The sequence below is a fragment of the Diadema antillarum genome, unplaced genomic scaffold (assembly GCF_040938485.1).
Source record: "Diadema antillarum isolate AM-2024a unplaced genomic scaffold, OU_Dant_1.0 seq00000260_RagTag, whole genome shotgun sequence".
Lineage (NCBI taxonomy): Eukaryota > Metazoa > Echinodermata > Echinoidea > Diadematoida > Diadematidae > Diadema > Diadema antillarum.
In genome coordinates, this window is record NW_027271298.1 from 23,235 (window position 1) to 46,482 (window position 23,248).

Consider the following 23,248-nt stretch of genomic DNA (forward strand, 5'->3'; position numbering starts at 1 on the left):
TTGGATCTACATAGTATTATTCAAACCATTGAAGACAAGTCCAGAGTAATCTTGGGAAGGTGTCTGAAGGGAAATGCGTATAAAAGAAAAATCAGCCCTTCGTCAACGGGTTAGAGAAGAATCTACTGTTAGTGCTTTTGTGACATGTCTTCCACATGCCAGGCCATTAGATTGTTTCATCCGAAAGTGAGATTTCGCAGATTTTGTTGTAGCGATAAATGATGCATAAAGAAGCGGACAGTGGATGTGCAAAAGTCACTTCAAAGCATGCATGCATGGGAGCACAGTGACATAGGCCTAGTGGATAAGATTTCTGACTCTCAGTCAGAACATCCAAGTACCCCAGTCCAAATCCAGTCCAGCGCTTACATGTACATCCTCAGAGAAGATGTTTTCACCCATCATGTCCCTCATAACCTTGGGGTATGGGGAGCAGCTACAATACATGGCCTACAGGACACTGCCAGTTGTGCATGTAGCCTTTTTGGCGCAAACTCTTTCACGACCAACAAGGGTTTGTGCCTGCAAATTAGGGTATGAATGGGTACCTGGTCACGAATATGAGTATGATGACAGGGCCCTCCAGTAGAACAGTGACAGTGCTGAAGAAGCTACTGTTGAAAAAGAAGACCCTGTTGTAAGTATTACACTGTATCATCATTCTACTAATCTTCATGTGGGGAAATTGTGAAAGAGACACTAATGGCAAATTACTCAGTGCCTGTGTTAAGACTACATGTAAGTCTAACTGACTTTGGCTGTAAACCAAAGACATTTGGCAATTGGCATGTATATAAGTGCAACCCTCACCTCCCTGGTGCAACCGTGGTGAGCCAAGATTTGTAGCAACACAGACTATGGACTGTGGTACCAGTACACTGCATGATATGCAGTTTTGGCATTGAAATACCATGTCATGTAAACAGGAAATTAAAATGGCCCAAGAGCGTGAGGTTTTATCAAAAAACAAAAAACAAAACAAAAATAGCCCTTGGAAAGGTCATCAGATTTTAGTGTTGCTTATGTTTCAACGAAACTACAGTATTTGTTCTAAGTTGATAGTGTCATTGCCAGCAACCAGAGATAGCCTGTTGATAGTGTCGCTACCACATGCTAATCACAAAACTCTGCATCACACACACAGCACGGTATGTCACTTGTATTAAGCCGTACCTCATTAAGCGGAGATTACTGCAATATTGTTTGGCAAAGATGATCTCTAAAAGTTTGCTCCTAAATATCTACAACTGTGTAAAAGCAGAGTGATTTCTTTGTCAACCTAAATGTCAGAATGCTAAAGATACATGTAGCAGAAGGTCTAAATAGAAAAGAATAGAAACATATTTTGTACATGCACATAGTGTACATTTTAGTCAGTGTCAACTTTTTTCCTACACATATTGCATACTTCCATAGTAAATAATCGTTATACATGCATATTATGAGCGAGATCTTTGATGAAGAGGAACCTTGAATGTGTAAATATAGCTATAGTATCATATATTGTTTTGGTTTCATCTCTAATATCACCGCCTGAATCATGAAACCAATTCTTAAGGAGGTAGCCACTTCCTGATGCCAGATGGTTCAAGTAACTTTGAAAGCCATGAACGTGGGTGATTGGACCCATTTTCTTTTATTTTGTTCCTGGGAAATGGTTGTTGTGACTGGGGCACTGTAAAATTGTATGACCAGATGGAATGTGACCTTGCTGATCATGTGAAAATGATCCCAAACCATCTGGCAGTACATTTGTAAGGGTTAAAGTTGATGTTTTAACTCATTGAGGACAGTTTGATTATGCTACAACACACATTTCCCATAGACACCTGCCGAGTACACTTGTCCTCAATGGGTTAAAAGACAAGTTCACCTTAATACACATTGGATTGAGTGAATGCAGCAATTCAAAAATAGAAGAACACATCAGAGAAAGTTTTTTGGAAATCAGACAATCCGTTCAAAAGTTATGAATTTTTAAGAAGTTTCTGTGAAGTCACTGCTGGATGAGAAAACTACTACAGCTTGTGATATCACATGCATAGAATGATATAAAGAAAATGAATGTGTAGGTAAAATTTGACATATTTGAGGCTTATGTCATGTACAGAGTAAAGGAAATAACAAGAAGGCCATTTCAGGGTAATTCACACCATACACTGTCATTACTTCACCTTTTCGTCCTTCAGCAAATTAAAGCCGAGAAAACCCCCATTTCACCCATTATCATTTGTAAACTAAAATTGGAACAGAAAATCATGCAAAATCTGACAAACATGGTTGTCAGTTTACGGTTGCCATGCCAACCAGCAATATCGGACATAGCTTAATCATACATCAAAATTTACGCAATAAGATTTTAGGGAAAGTCACCGAATTTGGTTGAAATCAGGTAAAATTGGTTGAAATCGGGAGTGGCAAACGAAATATGGTAGGCGGGGCACAATCCAGCAGTTACTTCTAAAATATTTTTAAAATTCATAAATTTGGAAAGGATTATCCAATTTTCCCCAAACTTTCACTGATGTGTTCTATTGATATTGCTGCATTCACTCAATCCACATGTACATGAAAGTGGACTTGTCCTTTAAAAGATACAACTTTTCTGTTGAGAATGCGAAGGGCATGAAATGGTCTTTACACTATGGGTTTTGTGGCAACTTAACGCCCTTATCATTCTCAACTGACGAACTGTACACTTAAATGTGAAGAAGGCCCTTATCCCCTGGTGGATGAGTCCGTAGTATATTCGGGCAAGTGTCTATGGAAAATGTGTGTTGAAGCAAAATCAACGCGTCCTCAATGGGTTAAACACTTGGTGTCATGGTTTGAAAGCGTTCATGTTAAAGGCGTCTTGTTATTCAAGGTTGTAGCGCTGCCTTACTCTCACATGCACACACACACACACACACACACACACACACACACACACACACACACACACACACACACACACACACACACAATTTCCCTGTTTCATAACTCAGTAACCATTTATCCAAATGTGCCCAAAGTTTGTGCGTACAGAATGTGACCAGACAAATATTATCGCAAGATAGCTTCATGTCCATTTTTTTTTTTGCCCCCTTTGTCATGAGACTTAAAAATAAAATTGATACCATTCAGGGTGTGATTCTCTTAATTCTGGTAAAAATGTATCTTTTTGTGGAAAGTGTAAAACAATACTGTTGTTTTTTTTTTTGTGTGTTTTTTTTTTTTGTGTGTGTGATTTCCCAGTTGGAAAGATGAGGATTATTAGAGACGGGTATTAGATCCTGCTATCAGATCTTCTTCATTGAACAGACCAGATGTAGTTAAAAGAGGAATTCTAGTCTGCCAGTTCAAAGTTAGTCTGATTAGAAAGACTGTCACTTTTTTCACTCCTTCTGTTCAGTGTAACTTGTAACTGCAATTGAATTTCCCTTTGAGATTTGAACTCCACATCAATAGGGCTATTTTTGTAAATCCCTGTCCTTTTCAAAAGGAGAATTTCTTTCCTTCAGTCATAGGTTAAGATCTAAGAGACAATTTCCTTATCCTATTCATTTTACATTCCACATAAAATTGGCAAAAAAGACAAAAATTTTTGCAATTAGGTGAGTTTGCTGCATCCTGATGAACCATCCCAGTTGGGCACATTGCCGAAAAGTTACAAAGATTTCCATTGCAAGCCACATCTGGCCACCTTTCAGTCAGTTTGTTTCTAGGCTCTGCTGTCCCTTTAAAGCAGATATGCTGGTATGGTTCATGTGCATTTATTTTAACGGGTTGTTCTTAAGAGTTTGTGGTATAGTAGATGACCATGTTGCAAAAATTGTGAGCAGATATTCCCTCATAATCTTCTTGCAGAGATATGAATTTACGTGCGTACTTTCAATGTACATGTTAATTATTAGCTACAAGTACCATACTAATGTAGTACTTCAAACACATCTAGACATTTGATCTTTGCATAGAAACACACTGTGAGAAAGCTGCAACCTGCATCTGATTTAAAGGTGATATGCCTGTAATTTATCATCTTGTGATTGTTTAATCTCAAATGCTAATTACTATGCAAAGCAGGGGTATTGATCAGCTTCAGGACTATTTTTAGGTTGGAGCAATCTTGCACAGTTAGTGTCTGCTGGTCTTGCACATGTTTTGGGGTCTCATATATTAATGTACACATATCATACATTGCATTAAATCAATTACATTGTTTGTTTTCTAAATCTTACCAATCAAAATGGAAACCTACTGCACTTTATAGCCTGTGCATGTGTTCAAAGTTTAGACCAGAAAGTTGACCAGAAACAAAAATATCACAATTTTGGTGTATTCCCCCATTTGTCAAGACATTATATTATAACTTTTGACAGCCAAGTTTGTAGTCAATATTTCATTTAGGAGGAGAATGGCCAGTGCATCATTTTGTTTTGAGGTGTACTGAGCAACTGTTGTGTACTTGTACATATCAGCCTATAGTTGTACCACATGATATCTCATAATACCAGGTATGCCTTTTTCTTTGTTATCATTAATCTTTTACTGAATTATTATTCCAAGAAAACAAGTTTAACTTTTTTTTCTGCTTTGCTTGAGTACAGCATTTCTGAACTCCATTAATGTAAAACAATAAGCTGTTTGGGGTATAGTATGTATTGTAGACACCTAGGATATTGGGTTCTGTTTCATGATCAAATAAGACAAAACTCCCTTTTGTTGAGTAGTTGCCTGCATACCTGCATAAGTTAACCCTGGGGGTTTCAGTTTCAATGGGGTTTGATATCGCTATACAGTATACTGTACTGTACTCGGATTTTTGTATTTTGGAATATAGGAGGGCCAAAGGGGTTGGAAGTGTAAAGGCAGTGTACAATGGTTGCTTGGTGCATGTAGCTATTGATGTTTTTTTTCAATAGCATGCCGAGTTGTAATCATAATATCACCCCCCCCCCCACCCTTTATTCAAGTTAGATTTTAGGATTGCCTCACAATTCATAGTATACAAGTGGAGATGGCATTCTGGGGCTTTTCTGAATCATACATTCATTATCAAATAGTTCTTTTTTCCCATTATTGATGTATCTTTTGTAATGTGCATACAATGTAGCTCATTGCTTGAATAGGCTGGCACAATTATAGTCAGTGTTTGGTTGAGGCAGTATTACTGTGCACAAGATCAGTATCAGTATTTAGACCCTGTAGCATAGGAAAACATAGGTAGTTGAATAGAAGATATCTAGAATTGAATCAGTCTTCGTGCCCTGCCTCCCGAAGAACATTCAAAACCATGAATGTAGCACCCATCAGCCATGCGAATCAAGATTCTCTGAGTCTTGCTGGCTGCGCAGTTATCTAAAGATCAGTGAAGTTGAACACAATGCATACTGTAAGAGTGGACATTTTCGCGCATTTCACGCAACCAGAAGCTGGCGCGAAAATAAAAACAAGCGAATATTTTTGCTTGCCATATGTTCCAGTAGCTGATGTCTTGATTCCGCAGAATTAAAAACACGCGAAACTCTTCTTACCTGGCTAAGCGCGAAAAATTGGTTTTGCGAAAAATATCCACATTTACAGTAATGGGGATTCTCAAACGACACACCCAAACTGAGCCCACATTTTCCCCGCTCAATAAAACCCCATGCTACAGCTGGGGTCTTCATTATGTACGTTTACGCTGACTCCCATGCTCTGAAAATTGGCAGCTTCCGGCGCTTGCCCTCTGTCTTGCCCCCTGTCTTGCCCTGTGACCTTTCATGGTTACGACAAAAGTGCTAGATGTACATGGCAGTGTGCCAAGATTGTTGTGCAGTGGGATAAGGCTCTACGCTGATTCACTGTACAGTCAGTTGCACTTGCAGGGAAGATGCAGCTCGGTGGGTTGATATTAGCCGTCAAAAAGCTGTATGGTGTCCTCAAGGGGACACATAAAAATGTGTCCATATCACAGGATAAAGCCCTATGATAAATATGTAAACTGGTAGATGTATGTAATATAATGCAATAAGAGAAGGGTTAAACTAAAAATATAAAAAACATGGAAGAGATGGTGGTAGGAGAACCCAAAGAAACACAATGAATGACATAGAGAGGATAGCAGGGGATGAAAGATGTAAGAGGAGAAGAAAGGTAACAAGAGAATTGCACAATGGGTAGGAAAGATGAGAAAATTTAACAAGATTGAACAAAAGATGATGAAAGACATTTACATGAAAGTCATTTGTAAAGATTAAGATTTGCACAACTGTTCTGTTTATCTCGCTTAATATCTGTACAAAATGAAAATGATATGGAAACTTGTCAATCAATTATTTAATTTTTTTTCATTTAATTTGAATAATTTTTCAAGGAATAGCCTGATTGGTAATTTCTAATGTTCTCTATTCTTCACCCTCCCCCCCCCACACACACACAAAAGAAAAAACCACACCAAAAACTAGCCCAATGTAATCAAAATATGGTGAGAATGAAGGAGTGATGGATAAAGAATAGCAGTAGGGACAAAGAAAAGAGAGATTATCATCTACATCAGCACACAATCTGGGCACTTTGAATACCACTCTAATTTAGTTTTGAAAAAAAAAGGGGGCTTTGATTTGAATGATAATAGAAGAAGACAATCTTAGAGTTAGCTGTATGGCATGAAAGACGAGAGCTCATTCCTTATGGGTGATTTTTCCAATCATGTGCTGATGAATGAAAATTGCACTTGAATGCTTCTTGGACTGATGAAAATAGTTATCCTTGTGTAAACTTCAATATGAAAACACTTCATGCAAACAGATGGATTTTGTGCACTTGTGTACTTTTAATAGTGATGTCCAAACATTTCATTTTTGTGATATAGTTTCAGGCACAGAGTGCGTTATTTTTGTTGATTCAGAGCATTGTTTTGATGGATCTAATGGCCTGGTAAATTGAAAAATGATGATAGTAATAATAAAAAAAGAGCAGTAAGGGTAAACATCTGATCAATGGAAGTAATGGTCCAGAAATTGAGAACAAAGAAAAAAAAAGAGGAGAGGTAAACATTATATCAATAGATGTAATGGACCAGTAAATTAGAAGCCTACTGACAAAAAGAAAAAAGAATAGGAATAATCAAGAAAAGCATGTTTGATATTACTTGACTGTGTGGAAAAGCTTCGATGATTTACCCTGTACATTCCCTCCCAAACCACATTGTTTTTAATCTCACTGATAATACTTGTTTCATTCCTGAGCTGGTTTCTGTGGTGGCTGTGACATGGTTGTCCATTCCTCCATCTGTTCATCCATCTATGCGATAAATCTTGTTTTCGTGATTAAAAAAAAAAAGGAAAAAAAAAAAGACAGAATGAATTTTGTTTTTACCTGACTTAGGTTTAAAGGACCAGATCATGATTTTGAGGGGGGAAAATTCCTTCAAAAGTTGGCTGAACCGTGTAACCCTATGACTTTTTATGCCTCCGCCACGAAGTGGTGCTGGAGGCATTATGTTTTCGGGTTGTCCGTCCGTCCGTCCTTCCGTCCGTCTGTCCGTCGTAGCATCCGTCCGTCCGTCCGTCCGTCCGTCCGTCCGTCCTTCCGTCCGTAATGAATTTTGTGGACAAGGTAACTATCAAAACCTGTTGAGGTATCCTAATGAAACTTGGCATGTATGTGTATTAGGGGGTGAAGTTGTGCCTATCAACTTTTGGGTGCACATGCTGAAGGTCAAAGGTCAAAAGGTCAAGGTCAAATACATACAATTTCACTATTTCCACCATATCTATTGAATGCCTGAAGATATTTTCTTGAAACTTAGTGTATACATGTATTACCCAATTAAGATTCTCTGGTGATAGTTTGGGTCATGAGGTCAAAGGTCAAAAGGTCAGGGTCAAATACATAAAATTTCACTATTTCCACCATATCTATTGAATGCCTGAAGATATTTTCTTCAAACTTAGTGTATACATGTATTACCCAATTAAGATTCTCTGGGAAAGTTTGGGTCATGAGGTCAAAGGTCAAAAGGTCAGGGTCAAATACATAAAATTTCACTATTTCCACCATATCTATTGAATGCCTGAAGATATTTTCTTGAAACTTAGTGTATACATGCATTACCCAATTAAGATTCTCTGGTGAAAGTTTGGGTCGTGAGGTCAAAGGTCAAAAGGTCAAGTAAAAATATTAAAACTTCTTTTTTTTCTCCGTACCTTGGAAAATTGTTCAAGGTATCTTCATGGAACATAGTATATACATGTACTGACTGGAAGTGATTATCTAGAGAATGTAGGATTTCCCCCCCCCCCCCCCCCAGATCTCGACCATCGGTGGTGCAATGCATGCGTGAGACCCGCGTCATAATCTACAAGATTGTGTCATAAGATTTTTTGAAACAATCAATTTCTAATTTTAATTAATTAATTATGCAAATTAAGCTCAAGATCATATTTTAGCCTAATTAGAAGCATTGAGAGTCTTATTTTTGATCTCTTAATCTGTTTTAGCATATTCAACAATTGTACATCACAAAAACTTCCAAAATTTGTTTCAGTTCTTATGTGTTTTATTGTTTTTCAGAATTTCTTACATATTTCTTTGTTTTTCAGCTTTTGTTTTTCTTTGTTTTTTCATTGGAAATTGTCACTGACCACTTTTCTACCATAATTAGCACAAAACTAATCAATGAATGTGATTAATTGTAAAAATAATCAGGTTTTTATGACTTTCATGACAGAGCACTGTTTTCCATAGGAAATGTACACAAAATCACAAAATTGTGCCCGTTTTGGGGCGACATTCCGTTACAAAAAATGGGCGTGGCTTTGCAGAAATATGCGCGGACGTCGCAAATTTGGTCTCAAAAGTTGCGCAAGACTTGAACAAACAAAGTCATGAAGCCTCGCGACGAGGCCTTCTCGCGTTACAGAATTATAGCGCGAAACGTCGAGGGGGGTGCGGATTCATTGTTTGATGTTTAGATGTATGCTATGATTTTTATTTGTAGAAAACGTATAGGTCATATATCCCCCAAACGTGCACTAAACGTTCGCGAGAATGTCTCAAAAGGTACGCGAACAGTTTGCGATTGCGTCGTAAAATGATTGGAAAAAACTTAGCAGATTTCGCGTAACATACGCGAGACATTCTCCAAAGTTTCGGAGTCTGTTTGGGGTTTCACGAACATTTTGCGAACATCTGCGTGTCTTGCGAAGGTCCTGCGCATTTGACGAGGCTTTAAAGACACTTTCGAGAACAATTCATGAGCAAATCACGACCAAGTGTGCGGAAAAGGTTCACAAAAAATTTCAAACTTTTTAAAAATTTTCACCGAAGTAAAAACGACATTCGCGAACAATTCACGACGCTTCCAAACCCTCACGTTCGTTTGGCGATTTTTTTGCAGACTAAGATACAAATGCTGGATTTTGCCATTTGCGTCCTTCACAAATCGTTCACGTGCTCCGTGAAATCCCACCCTTACCAATAATGGACAGAAATAGAGAACAATATCCTTCGAGCAAAGAGTGTTAAAGGTTGACTCCCAAGGTAGTCAAGATCAAATTTGAAATAATCTGTTTTAATCCATGACATCAGCTAGTAATATCCAGGGGTATTGAAAAAAAAAAAACACATTTATTTATTTATTGATTTATTCTTTAATTTATTTTGATGATGAAGAGTATTTAACCTATTGTGAATTAAATGATATAAGAGGATAAAGGTCATTGTATTCCAGCGAAGACTTATTTTTCAGAGCTCTGTAACGTGAGCTTAAAGAGGTAATTTTTAATTTTTATGCCCTGTACACGACCAGAACATGACATATTCAATTTTCTCTTTACCACTTTGTAATGTCTTGATTCCACCGAATCAAAACACTCAAAATTCATCTTACTCAACAGTGCATGAAAAATTACTTTCGCAAAAAATATGCATGTTTGCAGTGCTATATTGTATGAGAAGGGTAACGCTTTTTGGTGGGTTGCCCATTGCAATAAAGAATTCCCTAGTTACCTTTCTCTGAATTTATATCCCTTTTCCATTTTTGCAGGAGCATGTTCGCTCGCAAGACACCGTATTTGTTATCAGCGGTGTGACGGGAACGAAGCAAGGCAGGGAGCAGGCCTGGGAATTCCTTCAGGAGAAATGGAGTGAGCTTCATGAGCGGTATTCAGGTGGATTTCTCCTCTCCCGTCTGGTCCAGGTGAGAGCAAACTAGCCCCTGCTAATGTAGCGCTTTTTTTCCCCATGCAGAATGGTCAGAAAATATTATATTATGCTGGATGACTACAGTGTGTATGAGTGGGATATTGGGTAATATTCTATGAATATTGGTTTCAACGAGTGCCAATATACAGTAGCGCTGTATGATAATGAAATCATTATCATCTATAATCATTATCTAGAGAAGTTATAAAAAAGTACCATACATACATACTTCAACTAGACTTTGAAGTTGAGTCTGCACTGAAAGGGGAGCGACTCACATTGTATTTGGCATATGTTGCAAGATGTGTGCACACTTTAACAATTAGAGTTCACGCGCTAGTACAGTTGCAAGCAATCACGCACTCGGCAAACACTTTCACAGGAGACGAGACAAAATATGGCGAATTGTTGCATTGCCATTAACAGTAAGTAGTCTATGGGGAATCAATACATTGGTGTAGTATGCATTTCGTTCAATACACTCATATTGCGTGGTGAAACTTGAGCGGACAAGAATGCACGTTTTTAGTGTGCTGGCAAATACGTCCTATATAGATGATAATGTCAAATATTGCAGCCTTGCCAGGAACAGGTAACATCAAGAAAATTATTTTAAAGTACATTTGTACACAAATAAATAGATGTGTAAATGCATGAACAGTGATGTGGTGGTTTCCTCTATGTCTCTTGTTTGTTGACCTTGGACCTCATGACATATTGCTGTTTTATGAGAATATTTTTCCTGTTTTGGTAGATTATTCTTTTAACAAAGAAGAAAATGAAAGTAAAGAACATGTGATGTCACTAAGAACTTGGTCACACTTTCATATGAAACTGCTTAGCGGTATTAGAAGTACAATGCCCACTTGTTACCCAATTGTCCACTTCCACCCACTTCATGCATTGAGTCCTTGGCATAATGAAAAGTGCAAACAGGCCAGTCCAGTAAAGCATGGGTTTCAAGAGGGCTTGAGTACATGTACATTGTAGTTAAATTGCATGCTAGTTTTCACTTGGAAATTCAATTTGAATTGTCTTTAAGAGGAAGATAACATAAATATTTTCTTTTGCCCTGTGAGTTGTTTTCATGTCTAGTCTCTTGAATTGCTTTTCTACGACTGTTCCTGGATGTGTGGAGAGTCTCTTTTTTTATAATGCCTTCGCTGTGAAGTGTCACTGGAGGCATGTTTTGGGGTGGTTGATTGGTCCGTCCATCCTTCCATCCTTCCTTCTGTGTGTACGTCAGTTCATAATTGATTCTGTGAACATTTGAAACTGTGGGTCAAGGGTCATATTCATAAAATTTCATTTTTTTATGCCTCCGCCAACGAAGTGGCCGGAGGCATTATGTTTTCGGGTCGTCCGTCCGTCCGTCCGTCTGTCCGTATGTCTGTCCGTACGTACGTCCGTACGTCCGTCCCGTTTTGTTTTTGTCGATATCTCAAGAACCGTGAGGTGGTTTTGCATCAAACTTGGTATGAGGTTATATCCTGGGGGGATAATACTTTGTTTGGATTTTAGGGTCACGGGGTCAAAGGTCAAAGGTCACAGGTTATTTTGTGAAAAAAAGGTTGAAATTTCATGTTTTTCTCCATATCTTGCAAATGGTTGAAGGTATCTTCATGGAACTTAGTATGTATGCATGTACCGATGGGCAGTGATTATCTAGGGAAGTTGGGGGTCATGGGTCAAAGGTCAGGGGTCAAAGGTCAAGGTCAACTCCTCAAAATATCACTACCTCCTTATATGTGAGCGTGCACCTCAAAACGAACATAAAGTCGCACACAGAGATTTTGCGTGAGGACTGAAAATAAGTGAAATTGGTCAACCTAGCCAAACTTGACTTTTTCATATTTTCTGAAAGAGCGGGTCTTCTTTTACGTTATGCTAAAATTTGGTATCATAAAACGGGCAGGAAAGTGTGTTTTTTTAGCAGTTTATCTCGAACATTTTTGGTGAAATATTGTGATTAGGTGTGTCTTTAGAATCCCTTTTTCATTTCTGAAAAACCTTGTCCACACTCTTCACTTTCAACTCTAATAACTTTTGAAAGGATAGTGCTACTGCTTTGAAAGTTGGTATCAATTATGGACAGAATGTGTTAATGAGGCATGCTTAATTTCAGATTAATTTGATAATCTCTTCATTGTTGTTACTCTGGTGGTTTTGTAAAGATTAAGCGCTTGAATAGACACTGTACTTCAGAGCTCTTTTCTCAGTTCACACTTTTCCTGAGTTTGTGCTTTCTTTCCAATATTTAGATAGGTTAGGAGAGTCCATTTGATTTGAGTTATACATCATTTTAAAGCTTAAAGTCTGTTCTTTCAGAATATGGTCTTAGCTAAAAATTCATGTCTGGCGACTTTTTGTTTGTTTTGAGGTGCAGGGTCACATATTTATGCAATGCCTGAAGGATTTTTTTTTAAAAACTTGATGTATGCATGTATAACCCAATATATATTCTGTGGGAAGTTTCTTGCCAAAAGGTCGAAGGTCAAAAGGTCAAATGCCAAGTGAAAGTGCTAAATTGCACTTCTTCCTCCATATCTCAAAAGTAACTCAAGGTATTATCATGAAACTTAGATATTTATGCATGTTCTACCTAACAGTGATTCTCTTTGGAACTGTGAGGTCAAAGGTCAAAGGCCAGGTTTAGATAATACTATTTTACCATTTGATACTGAAATTGTACTTTTTCACAATACCTTGAAAATAACTCAATGCATAAACTTATAAAAGGGTCAAAAGTCAAGTAAAAATCATCAGTTCCCCCAAATACCTGCACTCTGACGTTTTAATCATTCATCCAATTGAACCTAGTTCTAGGAAATTAAACATTCAGCACATTTGTGGCAAACCTGTCATTTTAATATTTTGCCAATTGTGTGAAACTGTCATCACACATTGTCAAGACATTGTACTACAGACCTATTAGGAGAACCATGCATTATGGCGGAAGCATACACCAGTCGCCGTAGCGACATTTCTAGTTTCCTCCATATCTCTGCAGTGCCTGCAGGTACATATTTTTATGAAACCTAGTGTATGCATGTATTACCAAGTAGAGATTATCTAGAAAAAGTTTTGGCCAGGGAGTAAAGAGTCCAGAGGTCAAAGGTCAAGTGAAAATGCTGAAATGTCACTTTTCCACCATATCTCAGAAATTGCTTGTGGTAACTTCATCAAACTTAGTATATTGGTATGCATGCACTGCTAGACAATGATCTCTCGAAAATTCAGGGTCCTGAGGTATATACAATATCTTATATATCAATCTTGAAGCGCCCTGAGCACCAAAAGATTAACCTGTGCACTATATAAGTAGCCACTATTACTATTATTAAACGTCAACAGTCAAAACTCAGGTGAAATACCTAGCTACCATAGCAACATTTCCAGTTTCGGCTATGTTTGAACTTGTTTCAAGTTTATCTTGACCAGGTCAAAGGTCATGTGAAAATGCTACAATTTCAGTTTACTATCAAAATTCCCTTTATCAATCTGCAATCTATTATCCTTCCTCCCTCTCTCTTTCTCCAGTCATGTACAGAGGGGTTTGCGACTGAGGCACGGGCAGTTGAAGTGGAGGAGTTTTTCAAGAACCACCCCGCCCCAGCTGCTGAGAGGACCGTACAGCAATCGCTGGAAAACATCCGGCTCAAGGCCAAATGGTTGGCAAGAGATGGAGAGAGCATCAGTCAATGGCTAAAGGAAAAGATTCAGCTGTAAATATGGCTTGTTACTTAACTGCCAGTGGCAATCACATCAGACATGCACGGGGGGAAACCCCATTATTACAATCACGGGTATAAGAAGGTACCACTTTAAACAAGGTGATATCATCGGTCCCATCGTTCTATGCATGTTGATATGAATATGGAATGATGTCCCTGTCATAGTAATCTGAGTTGGAACAAGCTCTGTTCATTTTGGGACATCTTCTATGATTTGAAAACAAAGAAGGATATATGCCATCAGATTAGATACAACAAAGCTTCATTTTCTGATGTTCTCCTGCTCTTTAACCAGCATCAGCATTAAACAAACATAAACTTAAATACTGTAAAAGTGGATATTTTCACGCGACTAATTTTTCACTCTTCACTGGGTAAGAAGAGTTTTTCATGTTTTTAATTCCGCGGAATCGAGACATCACGCACAGGAACATATGGCAAGCAAAAATATTTGCATGCTTTTATTTTCACGCTAATTTCTGGTTGCGCAAAATGCGCAAGAATTTCCACTTTTACAGTACACAAACTAACTTCACGATACCGTACCCATTCACTCCTATGCTACCCATGCTGTCCAGATTTACTGATGTGTGCGTGTATACATGCTTATATTTAAGTACAGTGCACTCCTGTAATAACGAAATGCTCGGAACCAGCAGTTTTCTTTCGTTATAACAAAATTTTGTTATAACCGAACAAATACAATATAAAAACAAAAACAAGGAAGCTAAGTTTATATGATAATCTGTTTGTTGAATACTCGTCATACACTGGAAAGCTATGTGAACAATGAAACAAATAGTTATTCAATTTCAGACTATTGTACTACAATAACGTAAGATCCCCTCGGAAACTGTGCGTGACACACCAAGCGAACACACAGTGATGTGGATGTGACGCGTTCGCCCATGCAGAGACGCTAAAAATGCTTGTTCCGCTACATATTTTTTAAAGTGATCCTCAGTTCATTATAATGGAGCACATTTCTTTTGGTTTTTTTGTCAGTGGCGCTCGGAAAAGACTTCGTTATAACGAAAATTTCACTGTGACTGTGTTCGATATAAGCAAATTTTGTACCATAGACTTTCATAGCGATAAATTTGGGACCAGAAGTTTTACTTCGTTACAACCGAATTTGTTGTAACGGGAGTGCACTGTACGCAATGAACAAGTGTACTGTGAATTAACAAGTAACCGTCAGACATGCATAAAAAATGCATTGAGCTTTTTCTATCAATTTCCAGGCTGCAGGTCAAGTGGCTATGCAGGAACAGTGCTCAATGTGGATGTGACTTGTATCTAATAGATTGGAATAGAGTGGCTGAACTCATAGTTGTACCTCTGCAACATCCCAAATTGGGGTCTACAACTTACTCTCTTTGAATTGGCTACTTGTGAGCCAAAGAGGTTAAATAGTTTAAATTTGTGATTACTTTCCCTTTCATTGTATATCAAAATTTAGTTTGTGTTATTTCTCAGCTGTGCAGTGCACATAGTGCTATTGCTCATTCGCAGTTCCAATATCTGCTTGTGTTTTTCTTTGTTCATAATGTATGCATTTATGAAGAGGATTCTGTTGAAGCGATTTTATAAAAAATCAGCAGTCCTTGGGATGTATGTAGTTACAAAAGAGTTTCTCTGCACAGTGATCAGGGAAATTATCATGCTCAATCCAGTGAGGTGAATACGTATATTCCTAATTTCGGTGACTGTTGATTTGTTTCCCAACATAAGGGCTAAATTTATGCGTACAATCATCATCATATTTCCCAATTTTTATTTTCCATGATTGTATCGAATTGCCCAAGAGTGTGAAATGTCCCACACTGCAGAATATCCCACTTTAGAAACGTGAACCCAGGAGGAAAACATGGATCAACTTTCTTGTAATAGCTGTGGCATTATATTCACCTCATGACTCAACACACATAAAAAGAAAATGAGTTGTGCGAGTGCTTTACGAGATTGTGTTTCTCCGATTTCGTAATATACACCAAGTTTACCCTGCCCACGCATGATGATAGTTTATCACGAAGCTTGCAAATACATTGGCTAATCATTAGCATGGGGTTTGTTTCCGTATTTGCTGATAGCAAGCACTATCAGGAAACACTTATCATGTTACCATCATTATGCCTCCGCCACGAAGTGGTGCCGGAGGCATTATGTTTTCGGGTTGTCCGTCCGTACGTACGTCCGTACGTACGTCCGTCCACTTTCGTTTACGCGATAACTTGAGTAATATTTACTGGAATTTTACCAAACTTGGTCCAAGTATAAAGTATGATGGGGCAATGATTTGATTAGATTTTGGGTGAAATCGGCCAAAGGTCAAGGTCAAAGGTCAAGGTCAAATCATGAAATTGCATCCGTTTACGCGATAACTCCAGACTGGATGGAGCAAATTTCACCAAACTTTGTTGGAGGATGATGTATGATGGGACAATTACTTGGTTAGTTTTTCAATGAAATCGGACAGAGGTCAAAGGTCAAAGATCAAGGTCAAATCCTAAAATTTATCTGTTTACGTGATAACTCAAAACTGGATGAAGCAGCTTTCACCAAACTTGGTCCAAGGATGATGTATGATGGGACAATTAGTTGAGTAGATTTTAGTGACATTGGCAAGAGGTCAAAGGTCAAAAGGTCAAGGTCAAATGCTAAAAATGTTGCTATTTCCCCCATATCTATGCAATGCCCGCAGTTATTTTCTTGAAACTTAGTGTAGACATGTACTACTGCGTAAAGATTCTCCAGAGAGAGTTTTATGTCATAAGGTCAAAGGTCAAAAGGTCAAAGGTTAGGTGAAAATGTTGCAATATCACTTTTCTCGCAAATGGTTCAATACATCTTCATGGAACTTGGTACATATGCATGTACTGACTGGCAGGGATTATCTAGGGAATTTAGGGGTCATAGGTCAATAGTCAGGGGGTCAAAGGTCAAGGTCAACTCCTCAAAATGTTACTATTTCCCTCACATACTAGTTTATGCAATGATTGCATTATTAGTTTTAAAATTCAATATATGTATATGTATTACTTAATGGAGATTCTCTTGGAAATTTCCAGCCAGAAGGTCAAAGGTCAAAGGTTAAGGGTCGATGGTCAGGTTTAAATTTAAAAAAATATATATTTTGTACTGTAAATTTTACACTCTTTCTTCATACCTTGAAAATTATACTCAATGCATAAACTTATAATAAGGTCGGTCAGAAGTCAAGTAAAAATTTTCAATTTCCCAAATATGTGTACCTGCACTCTTTAATAGACAATTATAGCAAACCCAGATCATGGAAAGTGAACATTCAAGATATTTCTGACAAACCTGTCATTTCGATATTTTGCCAGTTATGTGAAATTGTCATCACACATTGTGAAGACATTGTACTATACACCTATTGGGAGAATCATGCATTATGGCGGAGGCATCGGTCGCCATAGCGACATTTCTAGTTATTATTTATTTTTGAGCAGTAACCCAAGGCAAAGCACGCTATTTATTAACGTTATTGGGCGAGTCGTTCTAAAAAGACATAAAATGGTTTCATGCACTAATGCTTTGCGATGTAATCCAAGGGGAAATCATTTTTAGTATGTGGTAGGCCTCAGTGATATGTAGTACTGCACTGTTTGTTCTCCTTGTTAGAGATAATGTTAATAGGGAGTAATGAAATTGAATACAGTGTGTCATGTTTATTGGTGGGAAAGTTGGACAGCCATGACATAATCACCTATTTTCTTTGCATACAGTGATTATGACTAATGTTGATACTTCTCAAAAGCTTTATATCATGAAAATTCCACAAATTTCATGTTTAATGTCTGGTTTGATTTAGAATACCTATTTGAATGAGGCTTGGATAGGCAGTGCTATTTGGTTATTTACATTGGTCAGTTGCTACTATTTCTGCACAGTTGAGTGCATTGATCATTGCCTGAATAGTTGATAGACAATGTTAGTGAAGTTAATGTGTATTTTTTAATATTTTTTTTTTGTGAATTAAACATTCATCAACATCATGCAGTATGTGTCAGACATATTGATATTTGTTTTGAGTGTTTTTTTGCATGTGTTTTACGTGTATCTTTGTTTTTCCTGTCTTTCTCTGATGCATTGTCAGTCAGGCATATGATTGTCTATTAAACAACAACAATAAATGCATTTGAAATAGATTTCTGTGAGTTCTGTATTCTGTTTAAAATAAAAGAGTTTTGAAAAGTAAATTCATTGCAATTCAAGACTCTTCAGGTGAGAATCTTTCTTTTCCTCTAAGTCTGTTATTTTTTCCAAAATTATTTGCATGCTTTAACAGTACCAGGGATGGATCCAGGAATTCTGTAAAGGGGAGGTGCCTTTACAAAAATTAAAGGGGGGTGTATGTGCCCTCCATTTTTTCTTTTTTATGCCTCCACCACGAAGTGGTGCCGGAGGCATTATGTTTTCGGGTTGTCCGTCCGTCCGCTTTCGTTTACGTGATAACTTGAGTAATATTGAGTGGAATTTTACCAAACTTGGTCCAAGTATGAAGTATGATGGGGCAATTATTTGATTAGATTTAGGGTGAAATCAGCTAAAGGTCAAAGGTCAAGGTCAAATCATGAAATTGTATCCGCTTACATGATAACTCAAGACTGGATAGAGCAAATTTCACCAAACTTTTTTGGAGGATGATGTATGATGGGACATCAGATTGACTTTTCCTAAACAGACAGAAGTTGAATTCCACCCTATATGTTTTATTTCATAAGATTCTTATTCTTATTGTGGTAGTTTCCTCTCCATTTATTATAGTAGCAATAAATATGTCAAGAATGTCCATTTCTGACACTTTTATCATGGGTTTTGATGTGTGTTTGCACTTGCATTTGCTCGTCTGAATCAGTGTGTTAAGGCCCCGTCACACTACAGCGTATAAATCAGCGAATGCCTAGCGGATGGGCAAAATTTGGCAAAGTCCAGATACGCTCAAATTCGCTCGAATTCGCAAGCAAAATGTGGTTTTCGAATGTTCGCCTAACGAATGATGAGCATATGCTAACCATGTTACGAGCGGATAAAGTAACGAATGAAAGCGAATGCGTACAGTCCATCCAACGGATGCTGAGCGGACTAAGCGAATGAGCAGCGAATGCCCAGCATATGTAGAGCGATACTGTGGCGATCACATGACGGATCTCGGCCGACGCACACTTCACCAAATCATTTTGAGCAGTGACAGTATCAAGTAATGTTGTGACTGTGAAAATGGCCCCAAAAAGAAGGAAGCAGAAGTCAACACCAAGTACTCCTGATGTCACTACCCTCGACAGTCCTCAAGATTCCCCTATTAAAGTGCACTTCCTTCTGATGATCACGTTGACGATGATGTTGGTAGTCCAACATCCTCTATTGCGTCTGGTGCCTCCAACTGGAGTCGAACTTCCACAATTCCAAATTTCCATGCAGAGATTCCCATTTACTACAGGTTGACTTTTATAGCAGCGGTTTACAATAATGTTCTCGATATAAGCACTGCAAGTGTGGTTATTATCTACCAGTTATTACATCATGCCAGAATACGTACATGTTTAATGAAATGTCATGTAGGGGGCTGTGGTATAGTGGATAAGACTCCCGACTCCCGAACCGAGGACCCGGGTTCGAATACCGCCCAGTGCTTACATCCTTGGGCAAGATTTTTTACCCACGATATCCTTCTCGACCCATGCAGGTGTATTAATGATGGGTATACCTGGCAACGCTAGGGTAATGATAACAGCAGGGCCCTCTGGTAGAGCAGCCAGTGGCAACACTGAAGAGGCTACCCTGGGTAAATAAGACCTTTTTCTTATTATCATTGTTATTATTATCCTTATTACTATTATGTGTGCTATGTATATATATATATATATATATATATATATATATATATATATATTTCCTACTACGTTTAATTAACGTGTGTTGCTGTGCAGATTTGCTGGACGAATTTGGACGAACGGCGGACGAATAAGAAACGAATGCAGAGCGACCAAAACTTTCGATCAGCGGATGCTAAGCGAACACAGAGCGGATAGTCATTCCGTTCGTCATCCGCTCAAGATTTTGGACATGTCCAAAATCAAAATTTGGCTCCGGCGGATCTCTGCGAATCTCTGCGAACAGCCAGCGGATACAGCGAACGTCAAGCGTGTCACGAACGACGAGCGACGGATGTGAGCGTATCTCCAAATTTTCGGATCCGCTGGGCATTGGTTGGCTCGATCCGCTCTAGTGTGACGGGGGCTTTAGAGTGAAAATGTGTATTTCTATGTACATCAAATCGTAAAGTCGTCAAGATGGAATCTGTACAAACTGCAATACAAAACAGGAACAGAAGTAATAACTTGTGGGCCTTGTTTGTTTTTGATATTGTCAAACTCACGGGCTGTGTGACTGGTGAGCTGTATCATTATGACTTGCGCTGTATAACTCATGGGTGTCAATTTTGTGATGCGCACCCATTTGATCGTGTATTACCGTATGTATACTCACAGTGACACAACATTTGCTCCTGCGACAATTGCTCCAGTCTTATGTTTTGTCGAGCCCACTGGAGGTGAGGGGAAACTAAGGGACCGCCTGCGGCGTCTGGCCGTCCGTCGTCCATCCGTCCGTCCGTCATCCGCAGAGACTCCAACTCTCCCGTTTTCGACGGGAGATCTCCCGCCGAAAACCCACTTTTGCAAAATCTCCCGTTCTCCCGCTTGAGATTCAATTTCTCCCGCCCTGGCTCTTTGTCTCCCGTTGGAAAGGATTTCTTACTTATTTCTGTAGTACTGTATGTTGAAAAAATAAACCTTAGATAGCACCAGAGAGCATCTACAACCCTAGGAACTTCGCACACATCAAGTTGGAGTCTCCCGTTTGCTAGGGGTTTCAGGAGGGAGAATCTCCAGTTCAGAAGGTGCTTTGGGTTGGAGTCTCTGCATCCGTCCGTCCGTCGTCTGTCCGTAACGCTACAAAAACTTCAATAACTCTTTACTCTGGGCTTCAATTGCAATCAAACTTTGAGGGAAGAGGGGTCATACAAAGTTTCACATTTTACCATATGTTAAGGTCACCTCATGGTCAAAGGTACAGGCAGGGGTCAATGAACTTTAGGGCCCAATGTTAAGTTTTTATGGTGCGTTTCTATTGTGGGTCATAACTTTTGATCCATAACTCCATTTGTGACCAAACTTGGATGGTAGATGAACCTTGGGGAGTGGATGGTCACCACAAGGTCAAAGGTCACAGGCAGGGGTCAACAAACTTTTAGAGCCCAATGTTAAGTTCTTATGGCACATTTCTATTATGGGTTATAACTTTTGATCCATATCTCCATTTGTAACCCAACTTGGATGGTAGGTGTCCCGGGTGCTGTTCGTTATTCCGAAGGGTTGTTAATCCGAAACACCCAAATTCCCTATACCTAAAGGTTCATTAATCTGAAAATGAAAAAGGTTTCGTTGATCCGAAAATTTGTGGCGTTATTCCGAAGGTTCGTTATTTCGAAGATTGGTTAATCCGAAAATGAAATTCGGAACAATGAACCTTCGGAATAACAAATCTCGGGAATAAAGAGCCTTCGGAATAATAATAATAATAATGATAATAATAATAATAATAATAATGATAATAATAATAATAATAATAATACATTTATATAGCGCATTTTCCATAAACATACATGTTCAAATGCGCTTTACCAGTGGATTATTGATATTAACGGAACAAGTGAGTTTTTAGATGTTTTTTGAAGGTGACGAGAGATTGCTGGCTTCGGAGAGTTTTGGGCAGTTGATTCCACAGTTTGGGAGCAGCAGATGAAAATGCTTTATCACCAAGTGTGGCCAGCATCTTGGAAGTTAGGTGATCAGTGTGATACCTTGTGAGGAGCGGAGGGTGTACCGGGATGGGTGACGGATGGTTATGAGATCAGATAAGTAAGGAGGGGCAAGACCATGGATACATTTGAAATACATGGGAATAACGAACCTTCGGAATAACGAGTTGTAGCCGGTGTCCCTTGGGCAGTGGATGGTCGATCACCATAAGGTCAAAGGTCACAGGCAGGGGTCAACAAACTTTTAGAGCCCAATGTTAAGTTCTTATGGCGCATTTCTATTATGGGTCATAACTTTTGATGCATAGGTCCGTTTGTTACCAAACTTGGATGGTAGATGTCCCTTGGGGAGTGGATGGTCACCACAAGGTCAAAGGTCACAGGCAGGGGTCAATAAACTTTAAGGGCTCAATGTTAAGTTTGTATGGCACGTTTCTTTTTTGCCTTTTTGCCATTTTTGTCGAGCCCACCGGAGGGGAGACTAAGGGATCGCCTGCGGCATCTTTCCGTCCACCGTCTGTCCATCCGTCATCTGTCCGTAACACTACAAAAACTTGAATAACTCTACTTAGGATTTCAATTTCAATCAAACTTGGAGGGAAGAATGGTTATACAAAGTTACACATTTTACCAATCATGAAGGGCACCTCAAGGTCAAAGGTCACAGGCAGAGGTCAATGAACTTTAGGGCCCATCCAAATGTTAAGTTTTTAGGGCGCATTTCTTTTATGGCCCGTAACTTTTGATGAATCTGTCTGTTTGTGACCAAACTTAGATGGTAGATGTTCCTTGGGAAGTTGAAGGTTACCACAAGGTCGAAGGTCACAGACAGGGGTCAACAAACTTTTAGGGCCCAATGCTAAGTTTTTATGGCATGTTTTGATTATGGCTCATAACTTTTGATCCCTTTGTCCGTTTGTGACAAAACTTGGATGGTAGATGTCCCGTGGGGAGGTGAAGGTCATCACAAGGTCAAAGGTCACATACAAGGGGTCAACAAAGTTTTAGGGCCCAATTTTAAGTTTTTGTAGCGCATTTTGATTATGGCTCATAACTTTTGATCCCTTTGTTCATTTGTGACCAAACTTGGATGGTAGAAGTCCCTTGGGGAGGTGAAGCTCATCACAAGGTCAAAGGTCACAGACAGGGGTCAACAAATTTTTAGGGCCCATTAAGTTTTTATTGCGCGTTTCGATTATGGCTCATAACTTTTGATCCCTTTGGCCATTTAAGACCAAAATTGGATGGTAGATGTCCCTTGGGGAGGTGAAGGTCATCACAAGGTCAAAGGTCTCATAGAGGGGTCAACAAACTTTTAGAGCCCAATGTTAAGTTTTTATGGCGTGTTTTGATTATGGCTCATAACTTTTGATCCCTTTGTCCGTTTGTGACCAAACTTGAATGGTAGATGTCCCTTGGGGAGCTGAAGCTCATCACAAGGTCAAAGGTCACAGACAGGGATCAACAAACTTTTAGGGCCCAATGTTAAGTTTTT

At 38.8% G+C, this 23,248-nt stretch overlaps 1 protein-coding gene across 1 annotated transcript in view; it reads left to right on the forward strand.

Annotated features, from left to right (window-relative positions):
- LOC139729729 (puromycin-sensitive aminopeptidase-like) overlaps window positions 1–13,899 on the forward strand; it is a 34,774-nt gene extending 20,875 nt beyond the window's left edge. The window contains exons 6-7 of the mRNA XM_071640666.1: window positions 10,013–10,165; window positions 13,711–13,899. Coding sequence (XP_071496767.1) covers window positions 10,013–10,165; window positions 13,711–13,899 — 342 coding nt within the window. The remainder of the gene's footprint in view (window positions 1–10,012; window positions 10,166–13,710) is intronic.
- The last annotated feature ends 9,349 nt before the right edge of the window (window positions 13,900–23,248 follow it).